The sequence below is a fragment of the Muscardinus avellanarius genome, assembly GCF_963383645.1.
Source record: "Muscardinus avellanarius genome assembly, chromosome: 9".
Classification (NCBI taxonomy): domain Eukaryota; kingdom Metazoa; phylum Chordata; class Mammalia; order Rodentia; family Gliridae; genus Muscardinus; species Muscardinus avellanarius.
The window spans coordinates 58427958-58449187 of NC_137795.1; the positions used below are offsets into that span (position 1 = coordinate 58427958).

Genomic DNA, 21230 nt, shown 5'->3' on the forward strand with positions numbered 1-21230 from the left:
AAAAACAAAAGAGAAAATTGGAGTTTACGTTCAAAGTTATGTAAATACACAGAATAATTCTCTACTTTTAAATCGCGGTTGTAAACCACATGTAGAATAAAATTTCTAGATACCAATTAAGACATTCTGGCTGTACCATTTTGCATAATTTCTTTAATGGAAGAAGAAATGACAACGATTTTACCAATGAGGCATGATTTTTTTTTTAACTGAAGCAGGTAGTCTTTATCCATTCTAATACATTGAAATGGAAAATCCTAGTCTGCGGGTTATTAATTGGGAACTAGAAACTTCAAATTACTTAAAGAAGATTTGGGGTATGAAGTTTGTTCTTACAGTTTTCTGTATTGTTCTTCACTAAGTTGAACCCTGTTGTACATGCATTAATTTGTTTTGTATTCAAATAACATTTATTAAATGTCAATAATTATTATATGCATGGAGATAGCAAAATAAGGTGGGATCTACTCTCTCTCTTTTTTTTTGTGGGTCTAGGGATGGAACCCAGGGGCATTTGACCTCCAAGCCACACCCCTGCCCTATTTTTTTTTAATTCTTTTATTTTGAAACCGGGTCTCATTAAGTTGCAGAGGGCCTCACTAAGTAGCTGAGGCTGTCCGCAAACTGCAATCCTCCTGTCTCAGCCTCCCGAATGCTGGGATTACAAGCGTGTGCCACCACGCCCGGCTCAGGATCTACTCTCTTTGAGAAGTAGAATATGAGAGACACACACATGCTAACATCTGTATGGGGTGGTAAAGCTGTGCACAGGAAATTACCTAAGGTCCATCTTCTGCACAGGAACCATCACCATACCCAAAACCTAGATAATCAAAGTAACATAAGGAAAGGGGAAGCATCACAAACAACATCAGACAAAATGATTAGTAAAGCCACACCTCACCACTGACACGTCCCTCTCCAAAAGAAAATGTCGATATCTGCTACTTCAAGAGGTGTAAGAAAGGAACTGAGGAAAATGTTTATATCAGTGCAGATTGGTGATTTGGAAATTTTCCAAATGTTATAGTCAACAGTTTATAGAAAAATAGCATGCAGAACATACAGCAAACTAGTCTTCAAAATAATATCTAATCTACATATAATAGCAATGGCCACTGCTTTATTATTTAAAGGCTCATGTGGCTGGAGAGAAAGAAAGCAGCTATCAAATCCTTAATGCTAAGAGTTGAATAATCATAAAACACTTTGGCTCAGTGGGAAGAGAGGTTCTTGGTGCAGTGTAAGTAACATGAGAGGCAGAGTGAGATTTACTGAATATTTGTGGTGGAGGTAAGAAGGAGAGGAATATTCCCACAATGGGCAATTCTATACCAAGAAAGGAAGACTTTATGAATGCTTCTCTAAGCCATATTTCACAAACCCTAATATAAATTCCACCTGACCCCTCAGAGCAGACATAACTATGTAGAACGTTCCTTACACAGGTCCCTCTATATATAAGTTCCACTAATCAATGTTTTGGACTGACCACTCTGATGTTGAGTGCTTGTTTTGGGGGGAATCCCACTGGCCTGATCTTGGGACAATTTAAGGCACTGCCTTATGAGAATCTGCCACTGCATTTGAAGCAACTCCAACCAAATGTTCATTCAAATAAACAGTTGCTTTTATGACTTGAATCTGCCTCATATAAACATATGCACAAAAATATATTGTTGAAATCCTGACCCGCTATATCCGTGAACAGCACCTTATTTGGAAATTAGACTTGGAAGATACAATCACGTTAAGAGGAAATCATTAGAATCGGTCTCTAGTCCAATATTGCTGGTGTCTTTGGATGGGGGGAAATATGGTTAGAGACACACGAGAATAACACTGTGTGAAAACTCAGAGACACACAGACACAGAGGGAGGCAGAGCTGGTAGTCATACTGCCCAAAGCAGAACACCTGGGGCTACCAGAATCTGCAAGAAGCAAGAAGGGATCTTCTTGTCGAGGCTTCAGAGAACATGGATCTTAACTCTAGCCTCCCAAACTGTAAGAGACAAATCCTATTGGTTTATGCCATCCAGTCATAAGCACTGTGTTGCGGCAGCCCTAGGAATCTAACACACCCACAGTACTTAGCCAGAAAGACTTTTTTTCATGTTGAATTCTTGAATATGCAAGAATGCATTTTACACCATCAGCTGAGGTTAGCACCATCTAGCCACATTTCAAGTACACAAGGCCACAGGGGCCAATGGTCACTGTATTGCAGAACATATCTCAAGAATGTTAAAGCCGAGATCAGAAAGTCAGGTAAATTAGAGTACAAATCTAGGAAACTCTGCCCTCTACTGGGCTTCAGTTGTCATCGCCATCCATTTGTAATTATCAACACTATAAAGAACAGTGTCAACAAAAATGTTGATCGCAAAAAAACTGAGTTGTATATTCCCTTCTAGTCTTTGTCAATATGAAGTTTTGTAAAGCTATGTGCAATTCTGTATTTTTCTTTTTCCCTAAGAGTAAATCCCACATTTTCCATCTCTCTTTTATATATAGTTTATATTTGAAGATTTTTTATTTTTAAAATAATACATAATGCATATATAAAATTTTAAAGTTGAAAAAGCTTAAAAGATGACATATAAAATCACCCATAAAACCCCAGAATTAAAAATGTGAAAGGTTTCTTTTCAGTCCCTTTCAATGCATATATGATTTTACATCACTGAGCTCCATTACAGATAATATATATCATGATTTTGTTTTATTTGTGGTACTAGGAATTTAAGTGTATCATGGTTTTACAAATTCATATTATTATGCAATATTTTTATGTAAAAATACTTCATCAATATGTTAATGACTAGATTAGTATATATAGATTTTGGCACTAGGGACTGAACCAATGGGCATCCTACCTTCAAGCTACACTCCCACCCACTTATTTACTTATGTGTTTGTTTGTTTGTTTATATTTATTTATTTTAAAATAGGTCTTGATAAGTTGCTGAGAATCTCCCTTAATTGTTGAGACTAGCCTTGAATCTGATTTTCTGCCCTAATACTGGGATTACAGGCACATGCCAGTAGATCTGGCTTAAATTAACTTTTTATGCTCTGGATAGATATAATTAATTTACATAGTTTAACAAATCACGTATACCACAGGATTTACTTCCTGTGGCCCATACATCCATTCTAACCATTTTGACTGTTTTTACCTTTAATTAAGTTAGCTATACTGATTGGATGAAATATTATGTAGACCTTATATGGAAACTTTATAGAAAGCAATTTGGCAATTGTTTCAAGAATTTTTCTTATTCTTCAATCCAATAATTCTACTTCTGAGGATTTATACCAAGGTAATAATGTGATATAAAAATGAAATTATACCCAAAAATATTAATTTTAGTGTTATTTATGAGTGAAAAACAGGAACAAACACATTTTCAACAATGGGCTATGGTTAAGTAAAATTATGATGTGACCATATAACATATTGTTGTCATTAGTATTATAAGTAGAAAGGATTTTTAATGGGAAAATGCTTTAATGTGATGAAGATTAAGAATCAAAAAACAATGCTAAGTGAAAAAAATCAGAAAATAACATAGATTGGCAGTAAGACTACATTTAAGGCCTATTAATAATGTATACACTAATCCGGGCGTGGTGGCTCACGCTTGTAATCCCGCGCTTGGGAGGCGAAGACAGGAGGATCACACAGGTTCGAAGCCAGCCGCGCTGGCTTAAGAGACCCTGTTTCCAAAAATAAAATAGGTCTGGGAGTATAGCCCGGAATTAAATTAGAAGGGCATCCAAGAACCCCAGTACCACCAAAATAATAATAATAATAATAATAATAATAATAATAATAATAATAGTAGTAGTAGTAATATATACACTAGAAAAATCTACAGCTAAGTGACAGGTGGCAAATATAGTTGGACAAAAGGATGACCCACATCCCTGGTGGGACAAAGCAGGATGGCATGAGATTTTACCAGCTACTCAGAATGGTATTCAATTTAAAACTTTCAAATTGTTTCTTTCTGGAACTTTCCATTTGATAGGTTCAGACCACTAGTGACTGCAGGTAATCAAAACAGCAAAAAGCAAAGCCACAGAAAAAGGGGACTTACTGTAGTTTATGTTCTTATAGGAAGATCATCTGCCTGTGTACTATTTTTATCTGAGGGATGGAAGATGGACACATAGCCAAATAAGCCAAAAAGGAACTGAAGTTCCTTTTTCCCCCCACTGGGTATGTTTTAAAGAGCTGAGACAGAGAAAGAATGGTGTTTCTGCTGCCAGAACACAAGTAGTCTGATTCAGAACTCACCATTCATTCCATCACACTTTGAATTCCCAACATTGAAGCAGGAAGTTTTCATGTTGCCAGGAAGGACATTCCACCATTTATATTCAAATCCAAGTGCTGGCTCTGTTCCTGCTGGACATGATCTACATTCTGCAGAAGACAGGTGGGGTGAACAATTGCAATTAAACTGCCTCTGGATGATGTCTTTCTCTGTTATAAACACCACTGAACTATAACTAGCAAAGGGGGAAGTGGAGAGAGACTAGACCACAAACTCCCTTAGAAATTAAGAACTTTTCAAAAACAATCTGAAAAAAAATCCTGTATGTAGTATGTACATCTGTGTGTATATATATCTGATATTTTTGTGAGTCTATTGCTTTGCAATATATGTGTCCATACACACCTCAAATACTTATTTGGTGAATTTTTTTATCAATCTCCAAAGGCAAACAGTTATCCCATTAAGAGTATTATATAACATGCCACTGAAACAGACAGCTTCATATGTTAAATAAGCCTCTGTGTTCTCGAAATTGCGATAGATTTCACAACTCTTTCAGTCTCAATGAAATAAGAAAATTGTCTTCTGAAGAATTCTTCCATAAGAACAATTGAGAGCAAGGTCACAGTAATCCAACAAGTTTATTTTGCAAATGGCCAATTCATGGACTCATTGACATCCTACCCTTTGTTCCATCTGAAAACATCCCAGGAGGGCAGGGATGACAGGAAGATGACCCATTGTTATAAAATCCAGGGTTGCAAGGCGGGCAATCCTTCTTTTCTCCAGAAGGGGGCAATCTAATCGCATCAGTGAGATCCTCCTGGCAGATTTTGGGCTCTATCCACTTGTACATTATCTGTGTCTGCAAAAACAGCAAGCAGGCCATATATATAACATGCTTCTAATACAAATGTTAAATTGACAGGCTAGGAAAAGTGCAAAAAGTTGCCAAAAAGAAGGGCCAGCTGAAGAGAATTGAAAACATTAGTGACAAAATAAAAAGATATTTTTGATGAAGAAATGATCATTACTTGCAATTGCTTTTACCCCACACTGCAGATAGCCTTACACATACATGCATAGCATGCTCCTCATAATGAAATACCTCTTAAAAATATAGATAGAATGATTACTGCCCATATTCACTCTAGTATTTAACTGACAGTTTTATTTTAATATACTTTTGTTGGTACACTATAATCACACATCATAATAAAGTTCACAGTGACAGGGATGTACACATACACAGTACTTGGTGAGCATCCCTCTGGACAGTGTCTACGCAGTGATTTTTATCTTTCCCATTTGAGACTTCCACTGCTCTTCCTTTCCTTTGGCCACAGCACTTATCATCATATTTTGCACATAGTGACCACAAAAGAAAAGGATTATTTTTCAAAAGGAATAAGTAAAGCTTCACACTTCCTTCCTAACAGTTCATACATATTAGTAGTAGTTCTCTGAGTCTTTTTCAATAACCAGATGTTAGGCTTTCTGGAGCTAAACTAATTTTCCCGAGGCTTCTAGACCCCGTTTTGGGTGCTCTGGAAGAGAATAAACCTTTAAAACCACTCTATCACACACAAGCATTCACCCCTGCATAAAACAAAATAGAAAAATATGGTCATAGCTCAGACAAACCCCAAAAACTATCATCATAAAAGCAATTATTCTCACTTTGAAACCAGAATAATAAGTGGGTTCGCTATTCTACCGCAAAACTGATACATTCCATACAAAAAACAGGCTTTTCTAATGCAAAGAGAAAAATAAATCAACCTCTTCAAACTAAATGGGCTTTTTAAAAAGACTAAGAATTCCTTTTACATGTCTAATAATCTGCTGAGAGTATTCATTCTCCTTTCAAACAACATCTACAATAGGAAGCTGAAAAAGCAAAATTCAGAGCAATTCTCTATCATTATTTCTAGTTAATGGAAAATCATGTATAGTAAGCCTGTTAGGCTACTCAATTTTATTTTCAAGAGTTATGGAAAGGGAGATTACCTTATATGAAGAAGGATGCTTATGAAAGTGGTTTAAAGGTAGATGTCTCAACATAATTAAAATAATATTTTTCTTATTATAACTCCTTTTTCCACATTCACATTCATTTTATGACTCACATTATGAAACAGTGTAACCAACCACTTCACTCAAATGTCTTTTCTACTCTCTGTAAAATCCTGGTACTCCACTTGTAGCTCCCTAAATAGCTGAAAAATTTTAATTAGACATTATATCTATAATTCAAAGAAATCTAAAGAAAGGAAACATTATTATGTTTGGGGGTCTGGCTTTTTAAAAGTCTGGCTTAACAAGTATAGGAAATAAATTACAGATTCTAGTCAATCCACTAACTTTTTAATTTATTTTAACATTAATATAAATGTATGAACCACTCCATTGTTGGTAATACTTGGTACCAACAAATGGGTAGGTGGGCGGTGTTAAAACTATGCACCACCATGTCATCTCCTCAACCACTTTGGGAGGTACATATTATTATCCTCTGTTTATAAATGAGGAAACAGTCTGGTTAAAGCTGTTAAAACAACTTGTCCACAAGTCATGCACAACTGGTAAATGGTAAAGTAGCATCAGTCAAGGAATGTCAGTTTGGTAAGGATAAAAGTAATAAAGTATGTAAACACATTTGGCAAGTCAGCTAACTACATTATTCTCAATTCAAGCAAACAAAATTTTTAGAGATTAAAAACGAGTACTACCTTTAAACATTTAAATGCTTAGAAATCAAATTTCAAGTGCTCTGTAGTAAAAGTTTTGTTTACAAAGCCTCTTGTCTCACATGGTGAATTGATCTTCTGTCCTTTCTAATAAGGACAGATGCTTTCAACTTCAGCTCACTGGGAATGATAATAATGAATATTAATTATATTTAATACCAGATGGCTCATGGTGCAGGTATAAAACCAATAATCCAGTCTTTGGCAAGCTGAGATATAATTAGGAATTATTTTTATGAAATCAAAGCCCTAACAGAGTAAAATTTACCAGATTAAAAGAGATACAATGAAAATGTATGTATATTAAGCATGAAAAAGTACATTAAAAAAACACAAGGAGGAATCAATTGGAAGCCAACTCTTATATAAAAATAAAATTCAAGACAAGCATTGTGGCACATGTTTGCAATCCCAGTACTTGGGAGACTGAATCAGGAGGATTGTAGGTTTTAGCTCAGCCTCAGCAACTTAGTAAGACCCTGTTTCAAAATAAATAAAATAAAGCTAAGAGTGTAGCTTGGAGGCAGAATGCCTCTGTGTTGAATCCCCAGTACCATAATAAATAAATAAATAAATAAATAAATAAATAAATAAATAAATAAATTTCAAGATCTGGTGGACTAAAAGATAATTTTTGAGACCAAATTTGCCCATGGTAGTCTTGTTTTCTTCCTTCAAAAGCTACTGCCCAAATAACGCTTTATGGTTGGCTGATCTTTTCTGAGATAAATTATGCATGCTATAAAAGGATCTGCCAGTTGCCATACTCTAACTGCCTTGGGCTCCAGGATGTTCTGGTTCAGGTGGTCTCAGCCAAGCAGGCTATTGGCCCCCTGCCTCTCTGAACTTTATGTATTCCATTATCTGCCTTGAATTGCACATACCATTCTGCAAAGTTGTGTTTGACCCTCCTTCAAAGCCATACTAATCATCACACCTGCTTTAATCAGGTCCTCAGCCTACCCAACTACACTACATATCAGCAACTGCCTCTGTGTGTGTGTGTGTGTGTGTGTGTGTGTGTGTGTGTGTGTGTGTGTGTGTTTGCTGGAGATTGAATCCAGGAGCATTCTACCTCCAAGCTACACCTCGAACCCTTTTTATTTTCTGGTTTTAAACAGGGTCTTACTTGATTGCCGAGTCTTGCTAACATTGCTAAGGATGTCTTTGAGCCTGGGATCCTCCTGTCTCAGCTCCCCAAATACTTTGATTATAGGTGTGTGCCACCATGCCTGGCCTCAATTCCTTTTCTATGAAGACTTTGCTACATTTCTGTCTTCTCACGTGCTTATTTCCCTCTCTTTTTTCTAAATGCTTAACAACCATAGTCATCATCATCTTTTATATAGATTTGCCATAAAAATTCTAACAAACCTGTGATCACTATGTAAATATCAAGGGATGTGAAGAGAGAGTATACCTATAGACATGTAAATAATAACTTCCAGTGGTATTACTATTATATGGGACTCCAGAAAAATTGGTCTGGAATTACCTGGGATTCAAGAACCAGAGTATTTTCTGAAATTTTGATCAGTGCTCCTAGGATGAAAATCTGTGAGAATGACAGAGCATCTTCTACCACAAGAAAGAGACTGTTTGAGAAAGAACTAAAGTCAAACCAAGAATGTCAATAAGAGCAAGATAAAGTTTTGCTAAAATACTTTGCTCTGTCTTGACTTCCCAGGTTATGAGTCAACACACTCCTGCCCTCTTCCCAGACCTCAGTTTTACATCAATTTGAGTCTCACCTAATTTATGAAAAAGTTAATATTTAAAATTTAATGACTAAGAAAAATTATAATTATCACAGTGTGAAAGCAAGACCAATGCTTTGCTGCCATTCAAAGGAAACATGTGGACCCAAAAGAAGAAAGGGAATTCACGACTTTTTAACTTTACGATAAACAGACCAACACACCCACCTCAATGTGTACTCTGTTAGTTCTAGGACCTAAAATAAATATAATTGTAAGCCTTTTATCTAAATTGCTAATGACCTAACAAAAACAACCTTATCACCTTGACTTCTGCAAGGAGATTTAGGACAACCTTCCTGGATATGATATTGAGGGACTTGATGGTTTTCAGCCATGTACCGCTTGATTGAAAACTAAGGATCTTTTTTATTCTTGGAGCCTTTCTTTCCCTTTAAAAAGCTGAAGTATTTTTATATTTGGTGTGTCAGGTCTTCTAGATCTTGGATTCCCTTGAAAATCTTTCTTGCAAGTAAATATTTTCTCTCTTTTAAATGTTCTTATGTCTGATACTTTCCTTCACACAAAAATTTTGATTTTACTAACTGGAGCTCTTTGTTAAAGAATACTGGGGCTTTCTAAAGCATTTTTTCTCAGTCTTATCAATTCACAATTTAACATACATATCACTAATAATGTCTTTGTGAAATTAATGATTCTTAAATAAAATGTGGAAAGTAAATTACCTGACATATTCTTTGTATGAGTTAGGATATGTGTAAATAATTGTTGAATTCATGTTCCTAAGGCAAATGTGTGGTACTACATTCCTATTTGCAATACATTAAGCTATGATTCATATGTTTTATAAGACATATGACTTTACATATAGTTATGAACTTGGTCATATAATCTCTAAACTTTTCTTATTCATGAGGAGATCATGAGAAATTCTACTAAGTGCCCTTCTAACATTAAAAGACATGTTCTCTTGAGAAGCACTTGCCCAGCATCACTGGTGAGCATTCCTTTGAGTTGGCACCTCAAGCATGGGATTTGCACAGGTGCTTCTTCATACCTGCATGGCCAAAATTCATTTTATGTAAGAAGTAGGCTTTAAGAAATACTTTTACAACAAAACATCTATAAAATTTCAAATTATCTCTCTACTTAGGATAATAATACACTGAATAATTTCTGAGAAACAAATATTCTTTAATACTTTTATTTTAAACATCTGTTTTGAATGTATTAAGCTTTATACAAATAAGCTACATTTGCGAAACTTCATCTATCAATCATAGGAAATATCATATGAGAACAGTTGTCTCCTTGAGACCTTCCAAACCTGACTGCAGGCAAAAAATTCCAATTAGTAGTAACTGTTCATGTTTATTTCTCTGTATCAATACAGGCCCTCACACAATACTTATATGCCCCATATACTGGATGAATGAATGAATGCCTCCTTATGTATGTTAAAAGACAAACCTTTGCATTTCTTTTACTTCAATCTAGTTTCCATGTTTTAAATTTAGTTTCCTTTAAATCACCATTCATTTCAATGTTGCTCAATTGGATGGGTACTTTTCAGCCCTCACCTAGGCTGACCCTTAGCAACCTAGGTGAGGCTGGTGTTGAGCTTTTTTAATCGTACCTGCCTTTGGAAATATTCTATGATAGTAATTCCACTGGTTTGCTTCCCACTTCTCCAGCACTTTCCTCAAGTAGCCATCCCTGTTCATCTTCCCTAGCACTGGCTCAGTCCTCGGTTCACTCCATTTTCTTCCTGCAAAATGTTACCCAAGTCCAAGGTTTTGTTAACCAGCTACTTACTAACTAATCTCAAATCCACACTTAGCACCTCATACTAGCAAATTCACACCTACCCAGCCCAAATGCTCAACTGAGCTCCAGACTGGGATATACAACTACCTTTCCAATACATCCACTTGGTCTGTTTCACAACATAGTCAAAACTACCATCATAGTTTTTCCTTCTTTGCCTGCAAAATTTTTCTCTAACCGAAGAGCACCCTTACCCACCCATCTTTTACAAATTACTCTCTCACTATAGTGGTTTGGATTTAGAATGTCCCTCTACCCCTCACAGAAACAAAGTAGCAATATTGGAAGTGGGGCCTGACTACTAAGGAGGGGTCTCGGGAGGTGTAGCCTTGGGGACTACTTAAGGTTTCTTTTTCCCATTCTCTCTCTTGCTCTTGACCTCCATGATGATAGAACAGAGTGTTGCTTCCTCCATCTATCTACTTCCCCCCACCATGCCCTGAGATCTCTAGACTCCAGCCTGACATGGACTGACACTCTGAAATCTCCAAAAGCTATGAGCAAATAAGTCTCCCTTCCTCTAAGTTGAGCGGTCAGTTTTTTAGATAATGGCAGTGAAAACGTTGACTGAGACACATTTAACAGCTCAACAATTGTCACATCTTATAAATTTTACTTCCTATTTCTTCAATCTGGGCCCTTTTCTTTATTCCATTTGCCAACACCTACTTCCATCTTCTCACATCCAGAGAAGGGCATCATGGGCTTTCTGAGTGGTTACCCATATCTTCTCTTGTCCCTCTCTAAGGGATCAATACAAAGTGTAAATATAAACATAGCACATTACTCTTGGATCAGGAACATTTCAGTGAGGCCAAAACTCCTAATATGGCTCTATAAAACTATGCCCTTTCAGCACTAGCCTGTTATTGGTTTTATCTCATGCAATCCCCTTTCTACCCTCACATCTCTGCCACTTACATTCTTTCAGTTCTTCAAACATACCATGATCCTCTTCTACATCCTGCTCCCTCTATCAGAAAATGCTCTCCTGCATGACCAGATTTACTAGATTTTGTCACACTGCTCACTGACATTGAACTCATTCAATGTCATAAACTAGTCAATGACATAATAAAATATGGCTTTTTAATATTTTCATATTAACTCAGATAAATCCTTATGTATATAAGGTCTTATTCATTTAAGCCCCAGTAATACTGAATTAATGATTATTACATAGAATAAACTAAATTTACTTTTACCTGATATATTAATAAGACAAGTTTAGATAACAAAGGTTCGTCTAAAAATATTATACCAAATTAATTTTCAATATATCTTATTGGCACCTCTCTATATATGTTTTCTATACAGAAGTATCCTTCGTCAGTCATTATTGTAGGGACATCCAGACCTTATTTTATAGTTCCTTATCAATTAACAGCTACTAGTTTGAGTCATTGGTCTTATTATAAGAATAGTTATACTTCTTATTATTGAAATTTTCCACTAATTTAAACTTGATTGTACTTGGTCTTAAGCACTCAAAAGAGTACTACTTTTAAAAAATTAAGGGGTAAGATTAATAATCACATGAGTAAAAACAATATAGATTAGAACATAGAGAGACAAAAGTAAGGAGTAAAAGTAATAATTTTGCTAACATCTATTATGTATTTTCCAAAGTTAGTAAAAATATAAATGTCATTACTTAAAATATGCAAATATATACATACATGGAACAAATTGCAATCACTTTAATTTCAGTTTATCTTCAGGAAGATAGGCTTGTATAGGCTGATCCCTTAATTAAGAGGATAGTTGGTCAACTACAGAGTATATGTAGGCATTCTTTCTCTGGATAAATGTCATTTACATGGTAATTACTTCACATTTTAAATGCAATTACACAGAAATCTGTGATGACTGAATTAGCCTATGGCTGCATAGGTGTTTTTTTATGAAACCAACTGTAAAACCAAATAATTAAATAGGAGTTACAAGATGTTTTCATCTTGTAAACTGCATACATTTTGAAGCTGTGCTCTTACTATATTGGTACTTCAGAAAATAATATAGCTGCTAATAAAACTAGTAACTTATGTAGTACTCACTTTATGCCAGGCCCTGGCATAAATATTAAATATCTCATGTGTTCTAATAACAGCTGATATCAACACTTCAAATTTTCATTATTTGAAGTAATGACATTTATGTTTTTACTAACTTTGAAAAATACATAATAGATATTAGAAAAATTATTACTTTTACCACTTAATTTTGTCTCTCTTGTTCTAATCTATATAGATTTTACTTATGTGATTATTAATCTTATCCTTTTCACAGATGAAAAGCTGAGGCTTAGAGACACCAAATAATTTTGTGCGCAGAACCAATAAGCAGTAGATTTGAAAGTCAAAGCTAGGAACACAGGCTTCAACACTGAAACTTTAATGTTTCCTCTATCAAATCTCTTTTATGAACAAACTAGAGTGTGATCCAAGTAGGAAACGTGTTGAATAAACATGGAATGGAGCTTTCTGAATGCTGATGATACCTTTCCGTCTTCATCACATGGGGTGTGGATCTGGAAATAGTCTTTAGTGGTACAGGGTGGACGCTCTGTACACTCGCTGGATCCTTCTTCTGCAACATAGAAAAGCATTTTAAAATGGTCCTTTGTAACCGCAAAATATCAAAATAAAAAATTAAAAATAACCTTGCCATAGCAATTGAGGTAGAACTAGCTAGATCTAAAGAAAATAAATGCCTACATTTTAATTTACCCTAGAACAATATACCTATGATATACATGGAACATATCATGTTATCCCAGAAGATATTGGGTTTCTTCCATTATCGCTGAATACTGGAAATTTGGAACAATTTTTATTTTGGTATTTTTATTTCAGTAAATCATTCCAAAGCAAAAAGTTTGCTACATTGATATAAACATGCCCATAGCACTTTCCTAGGGGGTACAGAAGAGAAGAAAATCATAGACAAAGGGGAAGTCATACAGAAAGGGGAAATATGATGTCATTCTCTCCCCATTTCATATTGATTCACTTTGGTGTTTTGGCATCTGGCATAGCATTGCTAACATATATTTCCTGGCTTATAGAATGTATCTATAACCAACCCAGATTTAGAAAGAAAAAAAAGAGTGTATGCTAGCCCTACCTGAAAACTGGGAGTAGCCCTACCTGAAAACTGGGAGTCCTCTTTACACCTTATGCATTCTTTGGCTCCTTTCTCAGAATAGGTGTTTCTGGGACACACTTGGCAGTAGAATGAACCTGGTTTGTTGCTAAAAGTGCCTGGTTTGCATGGGAAGCATTCTGAAGTATATGCCACCCCTGTGCGGAAACAAAGAAGCAGGCACACAACAGTAACAATGAGAGAGAAATATTAAACTCAACCCAAGCCCTTTAGTACATAGATTCAGCACCAAGAAGGCATTAATTGTGTGCAAGGAGCTGGGACGTATACTGAATTAAATACAGTCTGTACAACACTCTTGAACAAGAGTTGATAGAGGCAGGATAAACATATAAACTGATTAAAATAGGATGAGCTGTAAGGTCCCATGCCATGTATACATCCACTGTTTTCTGATATCTGTGACTCCTGTCCCCTTTTTCCTCTGCTGTTTATTGTCACAGGTGAGACCTCACAGACCCTAGAAATAGTTTGACTTGTCTTCTGATTTGTCATTCCAACCTTGGCCAGCAGGTGTCTCAACAACTAATATGTTTACAGCACAGGAGCGTGGGCATTTAGAACATATCAAAATATAAGCCAAATTTTAATAATCACTACTTGAATTAAAAGTATTCCTAATTAAGAATGAATCGTACCAGGGTGTGTGTGTGTGTGTGTGTGTGTGTGTGTGTGTGTGTGCGCGCGCGCGCGCGCGTGTGCGTGCGTGTATTGATTTGTACTGGGGATTGAACCCAAGTACATTCTATCTCCAAGCTACAATGCCTATACTTGTTTTGTTTTGAAACAGAGGGAGACTTGCTAAATTTCTGAGGCTGGTCTCAAACCTGAGATCCTCCTGTCTCAGCCTCCAAAGGACTGGAATTATGCGTGTGCAACAAAAATTCTGGCTCCCTGCCAGGGTTTATCAGATGTTCAACTAGGCTAGAAATGATCCATCTGGTTCAGAGAGGCACAGAGGTTTTGGACACAAGCAGGTCAAGATGTGTGTGTGTGTGTGTGTGTGTGTGTGTGTGTGTGTTATTTGTGTTACTGGGGATGGAACCCAGGGGCATTCAAGATATACCCCCAGCCCTATTTTTTATTCTTTATTTTGAAACAGGGTCTCACTGAGTTTTAAAGGGCCTCACTAAGTAGCTGAGACTGTCTGTGAACTGGTTCCCCCTGTCTCAGACTTCCAAATGCTGGGATTACAAGTGTACACCATCATGCCCGGCTGTCAAGATGTTTATTATATTATTATTTTTATGGACATAGTAGTGACTAGATTATCAGGTTCCTGAATAAGCTTGGTGTCTAACATAATGAGTATTTCTTAAAGAAATAATAAACTCCTATTCACAGAGAAACGTTTTTTATTCAAAGACACCTAAAATTGTATGGTGTTTACCTATTTACACAGTTAAGTAATTAAGTTTAAGGGTACAGGGAAAAGTAAACAATGAAATAATCAATAAATTTTCAGGAACTATAACCAGGATCACTAGATCTGTATAATCCTTAGTATATTAATTAATGTCCTATAAACCCTTGAGCCAGCCAAACCAACACTCTAAGAAATATTTTAGCTATAAAACTGAATAGGCAACTACTAAAACTGCACACTGTGAAATACCTTCAATTGTGATATTTTTTACCAGCACGGGCTTGACTGCCTTGGAACCCATAAGGATGCCTGTGGTTCTCCAGTATAGAATGTTTGTGCCTGACTTTAGCATTACCTGTAAGAAGAAACATAATTTCGAATTGCACTTAAAAGCTACTCCCTTATACATTTTGCTATGCATTATAATGAAACACCATTAATTTAGAACCAACAAATTTAAGCCTCCTGTTAATTCAGACCTAACCTCTGCTAAAGTGAACATTTTCTTGAAAAAGAAAAGAACAGTCTTCCAATACACAAAATATACTCAGAAAAAAGCAGAGCCCTTCCAATATGAACAAAAAGATAAAATTATTTTCAAATCCTCTGCAAGAAGTCTTGGTTTATATTTAAAAAGGGTTCATTTTCAAGAGTGAAAGTCATTCCGTCCAGCTAAATATTTATAGGCTACTACTATTCAAAAGTACATCTCTGAGCTCTGAAAACAAAATGGCAACAGAATGAGTTTGCTTCTTCTAGGGTTTGGATATGGTCTGAGTGTGTTAAAAGCTTGGTCCCAAGTGTGGCCATGATAAGAGATGGTGAAACTTAGAAGTAAATAAGTAAATATTAAGAAGTGGGGAAACTTAAGAGGTCGGCTAGTGGGAGGTGTTAGGCCATTGGGAGTCCTGCCCTAGAAAGAGGTTCATGCTGGTCTCATAGAGTAAGTTATTTTTTGCAGAAATGTGCTGTTATCAAAGCACAAGCCTGGATGTCCCCTGGCTCTCTGGCTTCTGATTTACCAAGTGGCAGCTGTTGCAGAGACTCAACCACTGTGATACCATTCTTCATGAGGCCCTCACTAGAGCTGAGACGATGCTGGTGCCATGCTCTTGAATCTCCAAATCTCTGAACTAAATAAACCCTTTTCTTTATAAAGTACCTGGACATGGGTATTTTTAGAACAACAGGAAAATGGCTTAATGTAGCATCTTTTAAAAAATTATCTAATAAACACCAGTAATCACAACTACTCAGGAATCTGAGGTAGAAGATTCCAACTGCAAGGCCAGCCTCCACATCTTAATGAGACCCTCAGCAATTTAGCAAGACCCTGTCTTAAATTAAAAAAATAAAAAGGGCTGGGGGTGTAGCTGAGTGGTAGAGCACTCTTGTGCTCAATTCCCAGTATATGTGTGCATGCACGCATGTGAGCATGTACACACACACACACACACACACACACACACACGAGATTATTTAACAAACATTACAACAACATCTAGAAGACTGTTCTTGTACGATAACTCCTGATAAGTCAAATGAACTTAAATGATACTGTCTTATATTTTATTCCTTTGCCACTATAAAATTTTTCTAATTATGAATCTAATTATCTAGTAAATGTCATGCTGATACAGGTAAACGAAGCAATTTTAAGAGTTCCTGGCTTTCTCATTTGGCACCTTTATTTTTCTATGCAATCTTTGACTGGTCAGGCTCAAAATATATAAAATTAAAACCTACCCAGCTACCTCATCATGCCAACAATCTGGAGAAATAGTGCATTCAGCACTTCTTGTATTAAGTCCTCAAAGCAAAGGGAGTAAGCACATCTGTTGCCAAGGACTACTTGTACTTTCAAAGCCCGGCTGACCGAATACATAGGTCAATGGGTCTTAAGTAGTACTAATGTTACTTTCAAGCCTTCAGATTAAAGAAAAAAACCTCTGAACGAGTATAGTGTGTTAATCACTCAAGGATGAAGCAATTGCTACAACCAGAGGCAAGGAGGTTTGGTCATTTATTGAAACAGAACTCAAGCTACACTGCAGGCCCCACAGGATGCACTTCCCATACATCATCTCACTGAATCCGGCAAGACTGTTCCCATGAAGCAAAGCACACGCAAAGAGACAAGGAAAATCATGTTAAGAAACATAACCATAAGCCAGAACTAGATTTTAAATCTATGTCATATTCCAAGGGGACAGTGCCTCAAATAACAGCAGAGTCACCAAATTATGTTATCTGATAATCCTGCCTTTGAGCATTTAAAGAGATGCTCCCTGAAAAAGCAGATAATCATTGTACTTGATGTCACCTGAAGGGGTAGCTATTCAATCAATGGATGTCCAAATACAAAGGAAGTAGGTTGAAGCTCCAAACATCGGTAAATTTTGTAAAAATCAGAGCCATCCAACATGGAGACAGCACTGTGCCCCCAAAAAACAAGCTTTGTTGGGAATACTGCAGAGAAAGTTGGATAAAAAGAATTCAAAGATCTTTCAAGTGGCTCTATTGTATGTGACAGGCACTTTTAGTAGTCATATTTACATACTCAGACTCTGTAAATGTTTTAGCTTGGATAGCTTTCTTTCTTGTTGATGTCCCTTTCAAAGGGAAAGAAGTTGGAATACTTGAATACGGTGAGATGGGACTACAAGGAAGAGGGAAAAGATGGGGAAACAAACTCAAAACAAGAATCTTCATTCATGAAACTTAGGGGCAATTTATTCCCTTGATGAAAATTATCTTAATAGTTTTGTTCTTTTTATTTTCTTACCACAAATACTCAGAAAAGGACAAAGGAATAAGGCAAACAGAGTTGGTGGGAGGAAGAAGGGAAAACAAAAAGAGGCTTACAGAATGGGAGCCCCATTCTCCATTGTCTGTGAGCTTCACCCACTTGTCCGTGGTGGAGTCCATCTCCTGGCACTGATCGTTTTGAATCTGTTGGTGAAACACAAGGGGCTCAGTGGAGCTTCTGCAATAATGTCTTTCATTAAATTCACATCATGCCCATCACAGGCTGTAAGAATGCTTCTGGATATGTACTAAACAACGACCCTAAGGAATTCGCAAACTGACAACTGCACGAGCAAGTGGTTCTAAGTAAACCATCCCATGATCATAACAAAAACCAAAAAAAAAAACCTAGCCCTTTAAGGAAAGAGAGGAAGAAAAATTATCACTGCAAGTCACTCCAAAAAATCTAACCAATCTACATGTTTTAACAGTTTACATTCACCATGCAAGTCCAACAGTATAAAAAAAAAGTTGATTTTTCCATTTCTGGCAGTGAAATTTTAAGTTAATTAACAATGCCTGCTTTGTATTCAATTCCCCAGGACTTAATATATAAGTAAGTGGCCATGGCTAAAATCAAAATAATTTTTATTTGGAGGTAAATGTTAATTATTTGCTGTATCAATTCAAACGACTACAGATAATATCTTTAACACCAAACACCTTGTCCTTTCCAAGTAATTCTTCAAAAATGCCTAGGGATTAGGGCACTACTCTGAGTCTGAGAAGAACACAAAGGCATCCAAAGTTAGTCCATCTTTCCAGTATTGCAAAATAATCAGCAACAGAATAGAATTAAAATAGGATCTTATTGTTCATACTTCTGTCAAAAGAAATGGCTTTCTAGATTATTTTTCTGCTTTACTCTTCCTCTTGACCAATTTACAAACATTAAAATGTTCTCTATAAAAATATTTTCTAAAGACTTACTAAAATATAGATCCTTTTCCCATCCAAATACCAGAGAATATATATTTTAATTGATTTTTTATGTTATATTTATGTGGTGAGCATGACCATTTTAATGTTCCTGTGTTTACCTTTGATGGCTAATGTGGAAACAAGCTGAGAACTCATCTAGAGTTGGAGGTAGACATTGTGTGCCACTGCGACATTTTACTCTCATTCTGGAGACCTGAGTTCCATTACTCTTTCTAAAACTAGTAAAGATATCATCTCGATCCAATTACTTATTCTTTCTAGGTTTGGGTTTCATCATTTTTAAATTTGGTCAGAATGAATGAAAGTCCCATATAATTCTGAAACTAAATAGTTTGTTGCTTTGACCTATGTAATGTTCACATGTACAATTCTCACAGCACACCTATATCTTTCAGCCTTCAAACACTTCCTATTAATCATAAGTATGTTGATGTGAAAAGTTAATCCTGGAAGTCAATAACTTGCAGCCTACAGAGCTAAAACATCAATTAAAGGAGCATAGATTTCCCATCCCCTTTCAGACTAAAACCAGAAAAACAGAGACATCATTGAAAGGAAGTAGGGAAAGAACCTCAAAGAGCACTCTTACTGACAGCTCTCAAGGGACTTATTGGGCAATTCAAAAGTAAATGCTCTTCTAACAATTAGATAGCCATTTGTTTCTTAACTCTGTTTTAATTTTGGCGATCCTGTTGAAATGCCCCAAGAAATATGTTTTGAAAACAAAACATACCTTAAAAAGAAAACTCACCAAGTGTTGTGTGCGTGCATATCACTATCACTATGAACCACATTATGATGTGAGACGACAATGCACCAATGAAAATATTTTTAAAAGCGCCGGGCATGGTGGTGCACACTGTAATCCCCACGCTTGGGAGGTGGAGACAGGAGGATGGTGCAGGTTCGAAACCAGCAGCGCTGGCTTAAGAGACCCTGTTTCCAAATAAAAAGTATAAAATAGGTCTGGGAGTGGAGCCCAGAGGTAGAAGGGCTTCCAGAAACCCCAGTACCACCAAAAAAAAAAAAAAAAAAAAAAAAAAAATTAAGTAAAATTGTTTGAGCCAGGCATGGTGGTGCATGCCTGTTATTCTAGTTCTTGGTAAGCTGAGACAAAAAGATTGCAGGTTTGAAGTCAGCCTTGGCAACTTAGCAAAGCTCTCAGCAATGTAGAGAGATCCCGTTTCTAAACAAAAATAAAAAGGAGCCGGGCTGGTGATGCAAGTTTGTAATCCCCACGCTTGGGAGGCAGAGACAGGAGGATCACACAGGTTTGAAGCCAACCTTGCTGACTTAAGAGACCCTATTTCCAAATAAAAAAATATAAAAATAGGTCTGGGAGTGTAGCCCAGAGGTAGGAGGGTTTCCAGGAACCCCAGTACCATAAATAAATAAATAAATAAATAAATAAATAAATAAATAAATAAATAAATCAGTCAGTCAGTCAGTCAGTCAGTCAGTCAGTCAGTCTGGGAGTGTAACTTGGAAGTAGAATGCCCCTGAGTTCACTCTCCAGTAACACACACACACACACACACACACACACACACACACACACTGTTTAAACACTGCCTAACACCTTAAACTTTTCAAAGGATATTAGTACTAAGAGGCTCCTTAAAAAAATGTCTATTCACATAGCACTTTGCAGAAGGGAATGCTGAGGGCCAGGAAGTTAACTTCATTGCTCAACAACACCAATTTCACATATAAAGATAAGATTAGAGCCAGAATTTCCTGGCATTAAATCTTAGGCTCACACTTTTCTGGAAAATCTCTCTAACCTCCAAAATATTAATTTAGAATTTCCCATTACCCAGGGCAATACAAATTTGTTTTTGAATTGTTAATGCATCTGTTCCTAAAATCTGAACCACAGAAACATTTTCAAAGTATATTCCTATTTGCTATCACAACACACACTATACTCTATTCAAAAACATTGTCTCAAACATTTGAATCAGTGTCACAATAAATATTTGCTAGATGAAGTACAGTTCACATAAAATAGCTATATAACTTTACTGGGTTTTTTTTTTTCTTTTTTCTTTTTTTTTTTTTTGCAGTAATGGGGATGGAACCCCGGGGCTTTCTACTTCTGAGCTATAATGCCGGCTCTATATTTTATTCTTTATTTTGAAACAGGATCTCACTGAGTTACAAAGGGCCTCCTTTAAGTAGCTGAGGCTGTCTATGAACTGCGATTCTCCTGTCTCAGCCTCCCAAATGCTGGATTACAAGCATGCACGACCACAACTGGCTTCTTTGGTGGTTTTTATGTTAGTCTATTATTTTATCCTATAATCTATAATATGATTTAATCTCATGTATGCAAAGTATCCCATCCATAGATCCTTTAGACTGTAC

General features: G+C 36.3%; 1 protein-coding gene across 1 annotated transcript in view; it reads right to left on the reverse strand.

The window, feature by feature from the left end:
- Window positions 1–21230, reverse strand: part of ELAPOR2 (endosome-lysosome associated apoptosis and autophagy regulator family member 2) — a gene marked incomplete at both ends in the record, with an annotated part of 173203 nt that overhangs the window by 38185 nt on the left and 113788 nt on the right. The window contains 6 exons of the mRNA XM_080700830.1: window positions 4305–4433; window positions 4972–5152; window positions 13083–13171; window positions 13732–13884; window positions 15363–15468; window positions 17979–18065. Coding sequence (XP_080556956.1) covers window positions 4305–4433; window positions 4972–5152; window positions 13083–13171; window positions 13732–13884; window positions 15363–15468; window positions 17979–18065 — 745 coding nt within the window. The remainder of the gene's footprint in view (window positions 1–4304; window positions 4434–4971; window positions 5153–13082; window positions 13172–13731; window positions 13885–15362; window positions 15469–17978; window positions 18066–21230) is intronic.